The sequence below is a fragment of the Salvia hispanica genome, chromosome 1, assembly GCF_023119035.1.
Source record: "Salvia hispanica cultivar TCC Black 2014 chromosome 1, UniMelb_Shisp_WGS_1.0, whole genome shotgun sequence".
Lineage (NCBI taxonomy): Eukaryota > Viridiplantae > Streptophyta > Magnoliopsida > Lamiales > Lamiaceae > Salvia > Salvia hispanica.
The window spans coordinates 45,244,964-45,262,493 of NC_062965.1; the positions used below are offsets into that span (position 1 = coordinate 45,244,964).

Consider the following 17,530-nt stretch of genomic DNA (forward strand, 5'->3'; position numbering starts at 1 on the left):
ATTAACTTGAGGACTATTATGATTCATGATTCTTCATTGATATTTGCATGAACAGAACTAACTTTACAAATCTTTACAAGAAAAGAATCAAGTATAACTGATGATCATAAGAGTTGTTATTCTGCATAGGAGATTTGTCACAATATGCGACTCCAAGTACAGAAAAATTTACATAAGAAATTAGTAGTATTATTAATCCTGAAATCAGCTCAGAATTTACAAAATAGAAAGAATGAAAGAATGAAAGAAATTGCCAAAGCTCTCTCTCTCTCCTCACTCAAGCTCTGCGCAGTTGTAGTCGTGATCAGAAAACAAACACCGATTATCTGATGCGATTCAAGTGAGCAAACGGCTCTGCAGCTGCTGTCTTTGGTGCCACCTTGGCTACTTCGGGTTTCCCGAACACATTCCAGAACCTAAGAGTTTCATCCCCTGCTGCAGATGCGACCGTGCATCCATCTGGGTTCTGGAAAACGCGATGATACCAAGAAACGTGTCAAGGAAAGGCAATAGAGATGGCAAACATGCCAAGTTAGAAATCTTAATGTGAGAGATATAATGGTATACCTGAGCCATGTAAAGAACTCTAGATGTATGGCCAGTGAGCTCTGCTACTTTCACCATTGAAGGATACTTCCACAGAGTGAGCTGATTCTGAGTGAAACCGTGAGAGCTAAGCAGTTCGCGCTCATTCTTGTTCCACAAAAGAGCGCAGACCTGCGAGCCTGTGTCCACAGAGTTCAAGCACGCACCAGTGTGTGTGTTCCAGAACTTTATGCACCTATCGCCTCCACCTCCACCGGACGCAAGCAGATTGCCCTGGAACGGACACCACGCAAGTGCTTTGACAGCGGCCGTGTGGTCCTGAAGCCTGTGAAGCCACTGCGTAGGAGCATTTGTCGACACCATGGACCTGTCCCATATATGAAGGAGGTTGTCATTTCCACCACTAGCCAGCTGCTGGCCTGAGGCTGACCATTTGAGCCCACAAACTTCTTGGTGATGGCCTCGATAGGTTTCAACAACATGTGCCCTCACTCTGACATCATTGTTGATGATCCGACTATCCATCCCTCCCGTAGTCAAGATGTGATTGTTCCAGTCCATAGCACCAACTCGTGATGTGTGGCCGCCTCTCAAAGTTCTCAGCTGCATAACACCAAAGATTCAGCACTTGAGAAATTGAAAAGAACAATCACTAAGGTAGTACAAACATGATAAGGAACTTACAAGTCTGTTAGCAGTCGAGTCCCATAACTGAACCTCAGAGTTGTTCATACCAATGGCTATATGCCTTCCATCAGGAGCCCATTTAACGCTGGTCACAGGGCCGCATCTTCATCGACAGTAACAAGTTCTGAGGTACTCCCATCGGAAGCATCCCACAAATAGACCGTATTTCCAAGAGCAATCGAAACAACATTGCTGCTTCCCCAATCTAGCAAGTTCAAATAGTAGTCATCCAGAATATCAGGAGCATCTAATGTCCTCTCAGAAGTCTGCAACAAACATATCCAATTCATCATTAACAACATCAAAAATAGTCAAGTCTAAACAATCTACGAAAGTAAACATAACTTCACTGCAGCTTTCAATATGAAGGATGGCACCAACCTGTGGGATGTGGCGACGGGGTTTGGCAGCTTTCGGTTGCTGCGCCGCCACTGCAAAGTTATTCGGGATGTCCTCGACTAGAGTAGGCGGCTTATTCTTGAAAGCCAGAATTCGAGTTCTATTCATGTTGAAAGTTTCTGCAAGCTGTTTACTATATGCCTCCCTAGATGGAGAAGAGTTGACAGATGGATTTTCCTTACCTTTCTTACCTTCTGTGAGCATGTAATGTGCGTAATCAAAATCCATCGCCGATCTATTCGGAATGAACCGATCCAACTGAAAACCAGAACCAAAGATAATTGAAATGATTAATAGAGAAAACATCACACAAAATTCTTCATAAGCCACATAAACCGCGAAGATCATTGAATGAATAATAAAATTATAATATACACAAAACACAAATTCGTGAATAGCGATGACGGCACATTAACATACGTTTTCGCGCGAATTTTTTCTGTGAAGAAACTGCTCTTGAAGCGGGCATCGCGATTGAGACTTGCTTGAAGATGAAGATGCAGATGAATGAGTCATTCCTGTTTCCATCACGTTAGCAACAAAAAAAAACACAGAAATTGAAGGAAATCAATGAGAAAAAGATGCGTATGTGTATATCAGTATATGTGATCTACAACTGTTAGTATAAATTAAAGCAGATCAGCAAAAAATCCCTGCGCCAAAGAAAACACAGACTAGAAATAGAAGAAAAGCAGCGCCTGCAGAAAACAGAATTAGTTAGAGAAGAAGCAATTCAAGATCCAATGAACGATGAAGTAGCTAGCCAGAGAGAGAGAATCGTGACGATTGATTTTTTATTTTGGAGTTGAATTCACCAAATTATATATGCATTCAATCTGGGATTAGGGTTACAACGCGGATTGGATTTTTTTCAGGGCTTCGGAGAGGTTTAACGGCTAAATTTTGTAACGAGCGGTTGTTTCCAAATTTGCTTACTGCGGCTTGACCAAAATTACTCCCTTCGTTCCAGTTTTGGTTGACCAAAATTACTCCCTTTTCAGTTTTGGAGTCACATTTTATCCTAAAAATTTCATTCCAGTTTTAGAGTCATATTTAGAATTTTTCATATTTGGTCATACAATTTTATTCATTATTAATTAAAATTACATCAAAATGTCATTATCTACATTAAAATAAACCAAAACAAAAATAAAAAACCAAAAAGTCAAAAAAATGGATTCATCTTCAACCAACTCACTCATTTATTACACACTCCATCATCTCATTTCATTTATTACACACTCCACCATCTCACTTCATTTATTATACACTCCACCAATTCCTTAAGAGCATGAATAACCCTGGCCCGGATTCGGGCCGCAAGTCCCCTCCACGTCATCATTCCCTCAAATTAGGGGTTCCAGGCCACAACTCCATTAACACCGCAGGCCACAACTCGGGCCACAACTCAGGCCACAACTATTCATCTGCACTATTCACAACATATTTTAATCGTAAAATAGAATACGTTGAACAATTAAAACCGGGAAAATTTATTGTTCAGTCAGAAAATAAGAAAAGAAAATTACAAATCCTAGAAAAAAAAAATTACCAATCCTAGAGAAAGAAAATTACCAAACCTAGAAACAAGAAAATTACAAATCCTAGAAAAAATAACTAATTTTTCTTCATTTGTGCGCGAAGGTATTCGATCATCTCACGGTGCAATTCGAGCTCGTACTCCGACATTCTCGATGTATCCCTCGATGTCAACTCCGTCAGCTGGCCCATCCGCAACGTAATACTCATATCCGACATAGAGTCTGATATCTTGTCCAAGGAAGGATTGGGTGGTGGCGGCGGCATAGCGGAGTAGCTCGCAGTTGCCTTCCCCTTTGCTTTCCTCTTTGCCGCCTTTGTGCCCATCGGACGGCTTTCAGTACCAGGAGATGAGAGGAAGAAGTCATCGTCTGTCACGTTGAGGTCGATTGGCGGACCTCCTTCGCTTGAAGTGTAGTGTCCGGCGACGACTTTGGTTCTCTTCGCCGCCGCTTCAGCCCCACCAGTGTACTTCGGGCTCTTCTCGACAAGCTTCCAAACGTCGAAGTACTTGAAGTGCTTCTTCCCGTCAGCGAAGAAATCTGCCTTGGCCTTGTCCACAAGGTCCATCTCGCTGTGCCCGCTCGGCCACATCCGGACTACGTTAGTCCACTTGCCATTCCACTTGTTAATCTCCTTCTGCACCCGACCCCAATGCTTGCGTAGCTTCACGTAGGTACGCTCGAACGAGTCTTCGGGTCGACCAGCGTTGTACTTATCCACAATCCGCTGCCAGAACGCTTTGCCGCTTTGCTGGTTGCCGATCACAGCGTCCTCGGAGACGTCGACGTAGTTCTTGGCCAGCCACATTGTCTCCTGCGGACTGTACTTCTTCGGCCCATCCTCATCGGCAACCTTGCCCTTGCCCCTCCATGGAGCTGGCTCCATATCGCTGATATCGTACTCATCAGTGCTAACCGGCAATTCCATGTCTACATTGGTAGGCATCCCGGGACTAGGTGTTGCATCTGGATCGGGTGTCGGCGGCACTTGCCAGTTCTAGGAGTTCACGAAATCGTCCATTTGGCGTTGGTCGCTGTTAAACCAATCCATAGAACTCAAGAAGTCTTGAAATGCTAGAGGATTGAGAGAGAAGTGAGAGTTTGTGTGGAAGAGTTACAAAAAATGAGCAAATATAGTGTATAAATAGAAAACCAAAAAAAAAAAAGAAGAAAAAGAAATTCGGTGGGGACTTGCGGCCCGGCCCGAACACAATTAACGCCGGGACGGGCCGCAACCGATGCGGCCCGAGCATAGATAACGCCGGCCGGGACGTGACGGAGGGAGAGGCCCCGGGACGCAACTGCGTCCTCGGGACCGGCCCGGGCCGAGCCGCAACACCATCCAACGCTGAACACGGGCCGGGACTCGCGAGTTGCGGCCCGGCCCCTATGCGTTATTCATGCTCTAAAACCAGTGTCATAACTAAATGTGACTCCAAATGTGTGACAGATAGAGTAATTTTTAGTTTTATTGCTAGACCAAATTAATTTAATTTTATATATATGAAATTTTATCATTATTTATATATATATTTTTTTTTCTCTTTCTTTTATTCGCTTTCATTAGGACATCTCCAAATAAAATAATACTAATAGTAAATAGAGTGTGAAAAAAATAACTATCATATTTATTTATTTTTAAAAAAAATTCAATCTAAGATATTTGAATAGCAAAATATAAATGTTAACATTAATTACTTAGATGACATGTCGGCAAAAATTGCAATGTCGAACACCTGATGACGGAATGATTACAATTGGACCAAATGAAATACTACTATTAACTGGAATTTTCTCCTACCAACGTGAAATAACTGCGAAACATTTTAAATGAATGATGTAATTATCTTATAAATTGGCGAAATACAAGTGTTTATTAACCAACCTGATTCTGTGATCATGATCCAGTGCTCTCCTAACTAGAAAAATAATAGATAAAGTTCTAAATTAGTCTCTTATATTTGTCTAAAAAAAACTTTTTAACTTGATATATTAAGAGGTAATGATAAAATTGCAATCTCATATATGGTACAAATTCTAAACTTTCAATACAATATCAACACAACGTCAACGCAATGTCAATACAATTTAAAATTTCAAGATTTTGATGCCAACACAATGTTAATATAATTTCAACACAATTTCAACACAACATCAACCGATGACATTGTGTTGACATTTTTTGTTGCTATTATTTTATAATTTGTTGATATTTTCTAACGGTCCATATCATAGTTTAGAGTTTGTACAATATTTAGAGTTTGCATTTGATTACATTCCGCATATTAAGTATGTTATCTTTTGAAACTAATCAATGTGTTTTGATCTATATGTAATGCTTATTAAATAGTTAACGTTCAACCACATTTTGACCTAATTAATGAGTTAAGTATAAACTAAAATGGAGAATATTATTCAGGATTAAAAGCTAACAAACTTAAAATATATAAGACCGAATCAGTTATTTGTGCAAATGTACAAAATCAATTTTGGACTTTTACACACAATTGACAGTTAATATTTGTTAGGATTGGTATACTAAAAAGCATATTTCGAGCTTGTTGCACGGATAGAATTGCTTGGATACAATAAATTCTACAATCCACTTTTAACCCAAGGCGAGAAGTAGTAATTTCATCGCATTGATGTTTGCTTGTGCATTTATAAGATGTTTCTCAAACATTTAAATGTATAAGAAGCAAATAAGTCTAATTCTTCTACATAGTAGACTGGTCGTGAATGAAGTTCACAGAAGGTGACGCAGTCGGTTCTTTGTAGAAGAGAAATAGAATTTCACAACCTATATAGGCTTTGGCTACCTATCGTGAAAGGTTGCAGTGTCAGTCCGCATATTTCCTTACCTTAGGAAATAAACGACACTATTAATCGGTGTGGTATAGCATTGAAGGATCTAACTGTTGAGATAAGTCTTTCTTGCTATTTACTGAAAGACGAGGTCTCGGTGATTGTTATTTCTTAATCATTGTTGATATAACATTGAGCATACGATATTGATTATGCACTACTTTGATTTATCAAATGGTGCAAATTTTTCGCAATCCAAGAATCCTGATATCTTGGGTAGTGGTGATCAATGTCTAGAGGTGCTAGTATTGTTATTGCAATGAATCGTGTGCTGGGTGAGTCTAGTTTAATAATATCCTCAAGAGGTGTTCGAAAAAAGGTTTTATTATTCAGAAACCCAGCCGGTTGGAATTTATTCCAGAATAATAAATAAAGATTTTGAACTAGACAACTCTTAGAAAAAGATATTAATTAATTAAAGTCAAATAGCAGACTTAAATGAATTAATGGATATTTATATCTTTAACACAGGAAATAATAAATTAAAGAGGTAAAAGCCCGGATTACTCGTAATTTGGGATTGGATGGGCAGTCAATATTATTATACTATAGTGGATGATAATAAAATTCTGTTTGGACTTGTATTAAATTGGGGCTCAATTTAATTAGTAAAAGTCCAACAGGTTTGGCCCAAGTCCAACCTCCATAGATCCCTAATCTGGCCCATCATAACTCAATATAAAAGGAGATTAGAAAGGAGATTTAAAGTGATTTTAACACATAAATTTCGTTCTCCCCTCTCTGGAGTGAACGGTTTTCTCAGTTCTTCATAGAACTGAAGTTCTGTCTTCTTTCTAATCAAGCCCTTTTCGATTCTGACAAGCTTTGCCCACCCAAAGGTCATTATCTGAGTTCGGGATACAGATTAGAAGATTTGTGGTCGAGTACGAAGAACTTCACGTGGAGAAGGAGCAAGCAATCGTCGATTCTTTGGAGAATCAGATCGGTAACCCTAATCCGTAGAATATCATGAATTAGGGTTTAATTCCTTAAAACATGATTTATGTGTGTTCTAGCATGCAATTGATTGTTTAACATGTGATAAATTGATCCCATAATCTGTCAAATAGATCCATATGTATGATTTATTTGTGAATGCATGACTTTCGTTGTGCAAGGGGCTTCAATCCCCAACAATATTTTTATACAACTGTTAAGTATGAACCAAAACATATTCTTTTGGACCAAAAACACTTACCGTATAAGACCAAAAAGTTTTTTTTAGCTAATATACGGGAATAATTTTAGACTTTAGTCAAAATAATATACTCGGCCAAATCGAATTAATAATAAATACTAATATATTAATAAATACTAATATATGAGTAGGGCCCGCCAATACTTCAAATTTTTGCATTCTGGTCGGAAATCTAACTCTCTGTCAAATAAGCAACTTCATATTCTGGTCTGAGAAAGGAACAATCAATAAATAAATACTACATCAATCCTTATTCTAGTTGTACAAATGATACATTTTCCAGTAGTAATACAACATAATATCCCACGAGAGTATCACAATTGCAGCTCTCATTAGGAGTACATATTAGCAATTATTTTCATATAAATGTGGACTAGTTATAAGAGAGACTCTTTTACAGCTAAAGACAGATGATGCGTTCCTACTACTTATGTCATACAAGGCACCAATTGTGGAGGGACGGCAAGTCGTCTCCTTGTCCAGTGTACAACCCAAGAATGAATACTCATTGGTTGAGCAAAGATAGCAACTCAACGGTTGTAGAATGGGAGAACTTGGGTGGAAGAGTGAGAAGATGTCCGTCTCCGCTCAGTCTCTGCACTGCCATGCCTAATGAGTATCCTAGAGCACGTCCGACAGAAACAGCTACTGCATTGCCAACCTGACTGTATCTGTTGTAGATGGACAAATACAGAGATAAAATTACAATCAGAATGAAGGGGAAGTTTGTTATGTGATTAAGTTAAGTATGATTATTTTTTAAGTAGCATAACCAGTTTCAATTCAATGCTCTTTTTTTAGAGATTTATTCTAAATTTGATTAAGACTTGCCTCTCTTTCAAGCTTCCAGTGAACATGTAGTAGTCGGGGAAGCCTTGTAGTCTTGCACATTCACGTAAAGTGAGGACCCTATCTTGTTCCGGGTGCAAAATAGCCTTCAACAAAAAAGACAAGGAAAAAAGATAATTAGCTAAACTATTGGGAACCAAATCAAGAAGACTAGGTAAAAGATGCAGACCCGCGAGCGATGGTCTGGATAACAGAAAACAGTTGGTACAGTTTCATCCCACCACAGTCGTCCGAATGGTCTGCAGTATTCGATTATAGAGAGGATCTTGTTAGTAAATGAATAGAAGAAATGATAAAAAAAGTGAGTTAAACTGCAACTCCATGTGTAGTAACTCACTTATGGGACCTTCCATCACGGTAACTAAGGGCATAGTCAGGCACCTGATTAGTGAAATAGCAAGAGTGCGTTAAGAAGCATCACACTTGTAATATTCATTTAGTCTATGCAAGTTATAAAACAAGGTGATGTCATTCAAAAGCAAAGCTAGCAGCTTATATTGATTGCCAATGCAGATTGCTGAGATCAGGTGTTGAACGCAAACTCACAAACATTTGACAAAGACTTCACTTCGTATAATTTTATAAATTGAATTTGGAGCCCGAGCTTGACTAATTTATAAGCATTACCCATTGCTTTCCAGATGGCATCAAGTCCTGCTCATTTGCTCGGCGAACTACATTGTCAGACCCAATCACAATGCCTGGGAGGTCTCTAAAATTTGCCCCCTGTCGAGTGAAGTACATAATCAGAACCAGAATGCCTAATGTATGGCAGAGAAAATCCCACTGTTCTAACCTTTCGTTTTGGTATTTTACAGACGCGCATGTAATCATCCTCATTCAGAGGATAAGGCCGGTGATCGTACAAAACAGGATTTTTGTGCTTAGTTGTTTTACTGGAAGGTGAAGCAGTCATATCTAGACAAAGAGGAAGAACGAAGTTAGTCCAAACTTTTAGTTCCAACCCTATTTGGTTGCTCTCATGTATATAAGGAAGCACTGGAGTTTTCTTTTCCTTTGTTTTTTTTTTTTTTGAGATAAGGAAGCACGGTTCGAAGATAAAATTTCCAATTGATTTGTTAGTATCTCATTTGCTAGCATCTATTTCCAATCTCTTAGGTTCAATGAGGCTTTTAGCAACGCAATAGTTCACCAGCCAATTAGTTGCTGAGGATTTAATTATTTAAAACCTCATATGAGGCAAGCTTCATTTGAAATGCCTATTAAATTAGTTCAAACTAGTGTTGTTGGAAGTCAGGTTAGGCAGCAGAGTATCTATACGTAAGAATGAATTGAAAACTAGACGACAAATGACCTACCACATTTAGCTGCTCTGATATACTTTTGAAACTCTGCTTCAGGTTCGGTTCTGAGTGGAATATTGTCACGTTTCTCATTATTTGAAACCTGAAAATAGAAATGAAGGAAGTCAGTTTATAAAATTTCAGAATTAATCAAAGTGCGCAGCAAATGAAACGTACAGGAGGAAGATCAGAAAGAACATCACTGAGAAGAATTTTTTTTTCTAGATCGCTGAATTTTCCTTCATCATAAGCGACGACATTTCGCTGCAATACGGAATCAGATTATAAGTAGATACTTAGTGGGTTACTACATAGTAAAAGCCGTGTGTTAAAAATGTTTAGTACCTCGAAGTCGCTAGGAAATCCATACTGGATCACCACGTCATGTGATGGAAGAGGAAACTGGGGTAGCACCTGCCAATAAAATGATAGTCACTTGCAAGTTTAATAAATTTACAACTGAAGAGCAATGATAATAAACTTAGCTAAAGCCTAAGTCATGAGATAATTCATAATATGATGGCCGGTAAGGAGGAAGGTTGAATATGTAGATACATAAAGAAACATGCTTTTAACATAATCAATATACGGAGTATATGATAATACAACATGAACAGGAAAACCCATAGTTGATGAAGCCCATTTCCAAGATATTCTAGTTAACAAAAATAGGAAGTCATCCAAATCACAAGGGATGCCAGAAGTGCCAAGATTAGGATCGATAATACTTGCCTCAAGAGGCTGAGCACCCCATAAGAAAACGCGTAAGCGGAATTGAGGAAGCCCATAGCAACCAGCAGCCATTATCCCAACCCTTGCTTGGTAATGCATACTAACCAGCCGGCTTATAGCATATCTTGCCAGACAGCCATTGGCAAACCTCAAGATGTCAATAACATTTTCCATTAAAACAAACTTTGGCTTTAAGAATTCAATAATATCCATGAAAATTAAAATTTGGCGATTTCTCTCATCTTCAAGAGGAGAATCAAAATTCCGGAATCTGTTGTAGCCACTAATTCCTTGACATGGAGGGCCACCACAAATTACATCAACATCTCCCTGTGTTAAGTTGATAGCATATGGATCAGGTATATTAGATGGTTATAGTAGTATGTTTTTAGCATACAATGGTTGCATGGCACAAATTATTCCACAAGAATAGTGTCAAATAAACAGAAAACTGGTTTTCTTCCCATTAGGGTGCATGTGTAATCTTCACAATCAAAGTAAACATACCGGACGAGGCAGTATTTTTGCTTTTATTCCCTTTTGTACAAAATCTCTTAAGTGATCTGGGCATTTTCTGTAGAGAAAAGCAGAATAAACATATCAGAAGTTTTCAGTTAAATAGCTACATTGAATACTGTGTAACTGCTGATTGTATCTAGCTGGAAATGTACCCCAATCCCTCAATTGGCTCCCATGTATCATCACTTGGGCCATAGCCAACCCAGCGCACCTAAAAGAATATAAGCATGACATTAAATGTCGGCATGTACTTAAGTATTCAACAAGTAGCAATTTAGATGATGAATACTATCATTATAATTGAACCCGCTTGCCACCGCAAAACAATAAAGGTCCTTGCTCCTTTTAAATGATTATTCTGTAACTTTACTGCCATGTCACTTTGAGTAACTATATTAACATATTAGTCAAGCATGAATAAGATAATTGCACCTTAAATTTAAGCCCTCGCTTCCCTGAGTCAGAGGGATCACCATAGCATATATCTACCAGCCTTGCCACTTCATATTCACATGAACTTTCTTGATTCAGTTCTGATTTTTTAACATTATCAGCTTCTCTAACAATCTTTGACCTGAGTTCTTTCTGTTCATACTTCCCATATTTTCTGCAGATGCGATCCCATTCCTTCAATAAATCAAAAAAGTCTTCTGCAGCTTCATTCCTTGTCTGTTCAATGAGACACTTGAATACTACAAATACTTCTGATAAACTGGGGACTTCAATTTAAAGAGAAAGAAAACTCAATACACAACTTGTGTCTCTGGATGGTTCAGCTTCAAGCTCCTACATGCTGCTTCATCAATGTCGACAGCCCATCTCTGTCATACACGGAAGTTAGTCTTGACCATTAAACAGAAAAACTATTTCTTCAACCCGTATTTCTGAAAGTTGAAAAAAATTGCTAACTACCGCCACAAGATCTAAGCCACATGCTTTAGCGCCAATACACAGTCCAGTAGACATTCCTCCACAGCCAGAGTACAAATCCAGTAATGCTAGCTCAGATTTACAAATTCCATCCACAGAAGACTTGGTGGCAGTTTTAGAAGCAGAGCATTTTCTGTTGGATGACATCATCAAAGGATGAGGAGATAACTGACTGTCGCTGTCTGCATTAATACAATAATATGTAGGTGGTCATATAGTCAGATCAGCAAAAATGGGAGCTAAAATGGTTGACTATGTTGTTAGCTACAGCATACTAAGATTTTGAAGCATGAATTGAAAGAAGAAAGGTAGAAATGAAGTGGTTATTTCTCATAGCTAGGCATGTAACAACTCATGGTAACTAAATTATAGCACAATTGATCATTCATGCAATGAATTAACTACTGTATCTAGATTGTATATCTTCAGTTTAGTTTAACAACGTATGAGCATACGACATAAATCATTATTTAGTAGTTCATTAGATCTTTGACTTATGGCCACTCAGAAAGTAAATCAAGTATGTAATTAGAACCTATTTGCACAAGCACAAGACTGCTTAGAAGATTTTTGCAATTAAAGTTCTGTAGAAAGCCACTTGAACTAAATCTAGTATGTCTAACTTTGAGATTGTGTCTGCTACTGTAGTTTCTTACGTGGTTTTAAAATGGATTTGGAGAAACCTAATGTGCTAACTAAAAACAGAGTACGGAAATGAGCTAGGAAGTTTTCATAGGTGACATCACACGATGTAGTCTTGAATATAGGCGGGGAGTCCTTACCAGAACCACACACAAAAAATTCATGCAAAGTAGTAAGTGTACCAAGCCATAAATACGCATCAATTATGGTTTCTAAAATTTTCAAAGCAAAATAGTACAGAGTACCTGTTGAAATTGTACTGAAAGTTGAGTAGTCGACATCGTATTTCATATCAAAGTAATAATCACAAGGTGGTATTGTATTATCTTTCAAATTAACCTACAACAAAATGAATGTCAATAACATATGTGTACAAGAATGTAATCAACCAATTTAAGAGACATGTTTTTGTCACTCGTCATCAATGAAGTTTCACCAGACTCTGGTGTCTATCATTTTTAATACAAGAACCAACTAAACTCGAACGCAAGTGGGAGTAAATATGATCGACCAAAAATATGTCTCCCTCCTTAAAATGCAGTATTGAGGTTACAAACATACAGATTAGTAACATAAAATTGTACTATATTTGTTTAGCTTGGGAATTTCAGACGTACATTTGGTTTTATTTGAACAACTTTAACTTTTGAAACTATGCAGTCTAACAAGTTGTCGTTCACGAGAGTAGAGTAGAATAACCGTTTCTTGTCATGTGACCTTCCATCTTTCTTTATAACCTGGCAAGGTAAACTAATTAGCGAAGGATGTGAAAGAGGGACTAAGGAGGCGACAATGAGTAAAGAAAAGCATCATTTTGTCACCGTATCTTCTTCTCGAAAGAACCATTGAACACTAAAGTAGTTTTCGCCATCCATTGTCTCAAAAAATTCTAGAATTTTGCCAACGTAATTAGGACCTCCCTTTGGGCCCTATAATTATTGAAAAGATATGAGTGAGAATAGGAAAATGGAACTACAGCTACGCCAGCAATGAAATGATGAGATAATTAACCAACTTTGCAAGCAAGTTATAACTGCCATGGATGGAGATTTCGGAGTTTTTTTGTGTCAATATTATATGAAATGTTCAAATTTAGATATGATATAGTTGGCAACAGGAGTAGGGGAAAAGAGAGAAATGCATATGATTCAGAAATTTTGAGGACCTCGAACGTCAGGGTTCGAGGCACACCAAGTGTGCGCCCTTAGTAACTTCTCTAATCTAAAACCAATTGCACTATAGTTTTCAAAACAAATTTATTCATATCAGGTTAATGCCAGCCTCAGTGCTAAGATCAGTTCAAGTGAACAATGAGTATGTACATATACACTGCAGCGATGAATCTACAACATTTCTTGATTCATATAAACACAAAACACGCTTGGCTTTTCTTACTAACTTGTGCTTTAGCAAAATACAAGCTACATTTGACAAAAGCTTTAACTGAACTGTACTAGCTTATTTACATTCATATGAATGTTCTGCAATATTATGGTTTGCCACATTTTGATGTTCAGAATACGATAAATTTGTTAGTGACATATTGAAATATGTGCCAGTAAAGCAAACTTACTTTGACGTAAACACAATCACTGAGATCAAATATAATCTTCGATACTTCAGCTTGTAAATAGTGACACTTTACATTTGAAACAAGTTTATCATCTTCATCATCATCATCAACCCTGCCAAAGTTGCAACATCAATAATGTGGGTGACAAACAATAAATGCATCAACTAAAATCTTAAATCGACAAAATGAAGCTTAATTAATAGCAATGTATCACTTACTTACGTTTCTGTGATTGCCCATTATTTTGTTTTCCCTACAACAAAAATTGCCAAAATCAAATCCTCTAACATACATCTCCGAAATGAATTGCAAATTGAAATCCAGAGCTCAATAAGAGCCGAATTGAAGCTTAATAACAATGTAGTAGCACTTACTTACCTCAGCTACCTCATACCGCCATGGCCACCTACGGCGAGCCTCGTCATCAGGTACTGGCTCGCCGACGAAGAACCAAACCTGTTCTCCGCCTTTATGCTTCTTAAGCGGCGGACTACTCAATTTGAGAGAACTAGCCTCCCTAACGAAGCGCTCACCTCCAGCATTTTCCCCCAGTCTCGGCGAGCGCCGGCGGAATTGATCATCTGAGATCCTCAGTGTCTCCACTCTCCGATTAGCTGATTTTTCCACCGTAACGCCATTAGATTGAGGAAAATTCTCCAAATTACCAATTCCTCTGTCGCTACTGCTTGAAACTGGAGTCGCAGGCTCGGAATTTTCATTCGGCTGCAATGGAAGCGGAGCTAGCGGCGGATCAGCCGAGTCGATTTGGGAAGGATCTGCCATAGCTGAGGTGAGAGAGAAAGTGATGTGAGTCTGTTACTTTGGGGAAGCTCGAACTCGAAAAGAGAATCTACAATAAATTCGGAAGATGGAAATAAAAATATAAGGGGAAAATGAAGGGTATTTTGGTAAATTTCGCGATGTATGTCTGCAACGTTGATAGGGCGGGATTGCATGTATGTTTGAAAATTCTAAGAATTTATTGACTGTTTACGCATTTATTTTTATTCTATTTTTGTGAATACAATTGAGATTGGTCAGAATTTAGTTACTTTACTTTTCAGCCAAAAATAGTTAAAGGGGGAGAGATACTATTTTTGATGCAGATAATATTATGTTTAGATTTTTAAATAAGAGAAATGATAGGCTGGGCGACATTATGTGAGCGATTTTGTAGGCACCTGGTAATTACGTAGCATGGTGATACTGATACCATCATTTTCTTTACTTCCTTAGTCCACCATTAAGAGTCTCGGTCACTTTTGCGTACTCATTTTATAAAAATGATAATAAATAGTTAAAGTAAAGAAATGGTAAAATAAGAGAGAGAATAACTTATAAGACTCTTGTCAATATTATTCTCTCTTTTAGTTTACCATTTCTCCACTTTAACTATTTATTAGTATCATTTTTACAAAGCGAGTGCGCAAAAGTGACCGGGACTTGTAACAGCGGACGGAGGGAGTAATATCTTTATTAACATTCTATCTTTGTTTAATAGTAGTAAGTATTATATTATCAATTCTTTGTCACCAGTCAATTAATTCTCTCACTTATTTGTAATTTTCTGGCCATTGCAGATGAAACTTATGTAGAAGGCCTTATTTTATTCTCTTGTCCCTCTCATCTATAATTTTCTTTATTGTCGTCAAATTTCTTCAACTACACCAATGGTTTTTCACCATTGGATTAGTACTTCTCATAATTTATGAATGGCAAATCATGCCTGCAATTCTTGTGAATTGGGTTTGCGTACTCTCATTGGCTTTCTTCAATATTCCTCGCTAAATGAGTTTCTACAATTTCCGACTAAAATTCGTGAAATCAAATAGCTTTTCTGGATCTATTTAAATTTATTCAAAAGTGGATTTTAATTCTAAAAAAGTGGAGTAGTTTCTTGTAGAGAAACATCTCAATGGTAAACGCATATGACCATCTCAATGATTTTACGATCACATCTGTGATAATATCATTCTCGATGTTTAATCGCAAGAAAAAAAGGAAAAATCATTTACAGATAAGTGATGGAAAACTGGTAAAGGGACAAGAAAGATGAAGATCAGATTTTAAATGGAGATTAAAATTGATGGAGGATTGAATATCAAACGAGAGAATATTATGATAAAAATATAAATAAAAGAGAGAAATGTGAGGATGATACATCGGATATGCTAGAGAAATATGATGAGGATGCCAGGTCACTAAGCACCTACAAATCACTCACATAACGCCGCTCAACATATCATTTCTCTTTAAATAATACTCAGAATCAAAATTTATCATGATTAACCGGTATTGATCAAGTATTATATACTCGTCATAGGTCATCATAGGGGAGTGATCAATTGCTAACTCATCATTTAATTGCTAACTACAACTAATTTAAGGTCATAGGATTTTAGAAAACGTGTGGTCTACAATTTGTAGTTAGCAATTTGTGGCCATAGGAAATATTATTTTGTTATAGTTAGCAATTAGGTATTGAGTTAGCAATATAACACTCCCCCATCATAGTATTCTTATTAGGTTTAATGAAATATAATTGTATAAGAAAGGATTGCAACACCACTTACTTGCGTTGTTCAATAATTATAGTTTCTACTTCAATTCTATTCATTTACTTGAAACAATGAGACGAAGGTGAGAATGAAATCAAAATGCAAAAAAAAATGTCATTTTCACTCCCATCCGCATTTCATTTAATAATACCAAGATAGGCCTAAGTTATAACCTCAGCATGCACTTATGTGCCATTGGGGAGAGTAAGGTTTCACACAAAAATTAATTTCCTCTATTACATCTGACATAGAAATTTTGCATAAAAAAAATATTACATTTTATAAGCCATATAAATCACTTACACATATTAATACTCCCTCTGTAGTTGAATCATTTTATTTTCTGCACTCGTTTTAGAAAAATGATGATAAATAGTTAAAGTGTAGAAAAAGTAAAGTAAGAGAGAGAATAATATAGGTAAGACTATTATCTACCTTACTATATCACTTACTTTATCTCTCTCTATTTTAAATATTTATTATCATTTTTCCAAAACAAATGCAGAAAATGAAATGATTCAACTACCATAGAACGGAGGGAGTACTATTATACTCTCGAACTTGGATCCTTTGTTGTACCAAATAGCAAAACATACTATTGTTGTAGTATTTGATACACGAACAACCTAGTGTGTTTGTTTTCTTCCATTTTATTTTTTAACATTTTCATTCTTTCTTTTTATCTTTTCTTTATGTTTTCATTCTTTTTCAAAAAAATTGAACATTTTTTCAGCTAATCATATTTTTAAAAAGATAATCATAGTTAACAATGTTATAACTGATTATGTAGGTTTTTATAATTTAAACAAATAAAAGGAAAAGGAAAAGAAAATAGAAGAAAAAAAATAAACATGTGAATGTTTGGGTTGCTGCATATTTTAAGCACAAAATAGTATGTGATATTTTTTTTGAGATATAAACTAAAAAAATATGGCATCTATTATGAGACGGAATAAGTAATAAAGTTTGTCACGGAATCAAGCTACATAAATATCAGCATGGTGGCTACAATATTTTGCCATAATTATTCCTTTCCTTCACAATATAACATTCATTGTAAAATTAATTACTCCCCCACAAGGAGTAGTATAGTTTCCACTTTCCACCATAAATATCACACTTGTCACGTCATCGTTATTACCAAAAAAGATCACATAAACACCTAACTCCCATAAAAAACTTACTAT

At 36.9% G+C, this 17,530-nt stretch overlaps 3 protein-coding genes across 3 annotated transcripts; all 3 read right to left on the bottom strand.

Moving 5' to 3' along the window:
* Window positions 1–72: 72 nt before the first annotated feature.
* LOC125202645 (cell division cycle 20.2, cofactor of APC complex-like) lies at window positions 73–2,527 on the bottom strand. Its single transcript, XM_048101095.1, is given in 6 exon segments — window positions 73–466; window positions 568–1,149; window positions 1,231–1,334; window positions 1,337–1,499; window positions 1,615–1,890; window positions 2,053–2,527. Coding segments are annotated over 6 exon segments (1,377 nt in total). The 5' UTR covers window positions 2,161–2,527; the 3' UTR covers window positions 73–322.
* A 722-nt stretch (window positions 2,528–3,249) lies between these two features.
* Window positions 3,250–4,101, bottom strand: LOC125198089. The gene has a single exon (XM_048096532.1). It carries the CDS (start codon window positions 4,099–4,101, stop codon window positions 3,250–3,252), a length of 852 nt encoding a protein of 283 aa, XP_047952489.1.
* Window positions 4,102–7,453: 3,352 nt separating this feature from the next.
* Window positions 7,454–14,614, bottom strand: LOC125210711 (DNA (cytosine-5)-methyltransferase CMT2-like). The gene is made up of 21 exons (XM_048110291.1): window positions 14,164–14,614; window positions 14,004–14,038; window positions 13,786–13,897; window positions 13,034–13,141; window positions 12,830–12,949; window positions 12,458–12,551; window positions 11,553–11,752; window positions 11,396–11,461; window positions 11,073–11,309; window positions 10,793–10,851; window positions 10,629–10,695; window positions 10,122–10,451; window positions 9,735–9,803; window positions 9,567–9,653; window positions 9,405–9,492; window positions 8,882–9,003; window positions 8,713–8,811; window positions 8,423–8,466; window positions 8,255–8,324; window positions 8,068–8,171; window positions 7,454–7,907 (listed from the first exon to the last, which is right to left on the bottom strand). The coding sequence occupies exons 1-21, from the start codon at window positions 14,566–14,568 to the stop codon at window positions 7,742–7,744; spliced, it is 2,682 nt and encodes an 893-aa protein (XP_047966248.1). The 5' UTR covers window positions 14,569–14,614; the 3' UTR covers window positions 7,454–7,741.
* Window positions 14,615–17,530: the final 2,916 nt, after the last annotated feature.

What these genes read in the sequence shown, in the direction of transcription:
- LOC125198089 (XM_048096532.1), bottom strand. Translation starts at nt 4,101, where the DNA reads ATGGAATTGCCGGTTAGCACTGATGAGTACGATATCAGCGATATGGAG.
- LOC125210711 (XM_048110291.1), bottom strand. Translation starts at nt 14,568, where the DNA reads ATGGCAGATCCTTCCCAAATCGACTCGGCTGATCCGCCGCTAGCTCCG. An exon ending in GGGGTGCTCAGCCTCTTGAG is followed by an intron (nt 9,804 to 10,121) that starts GCAAGTATTATC and finishes TTTTATTGGCAG; the next exon opens with GTGCTACCCCAGTTTCCTCT. An exon ending in TGCCATCTGGAAAGCAATGG is followed by an intron (nt 8,467 to 8,712) that starts GTAATGCTTATA and finishes TTCACTAATCAG; the next exon opens with GTGCCTGACTATGCCCTTAG.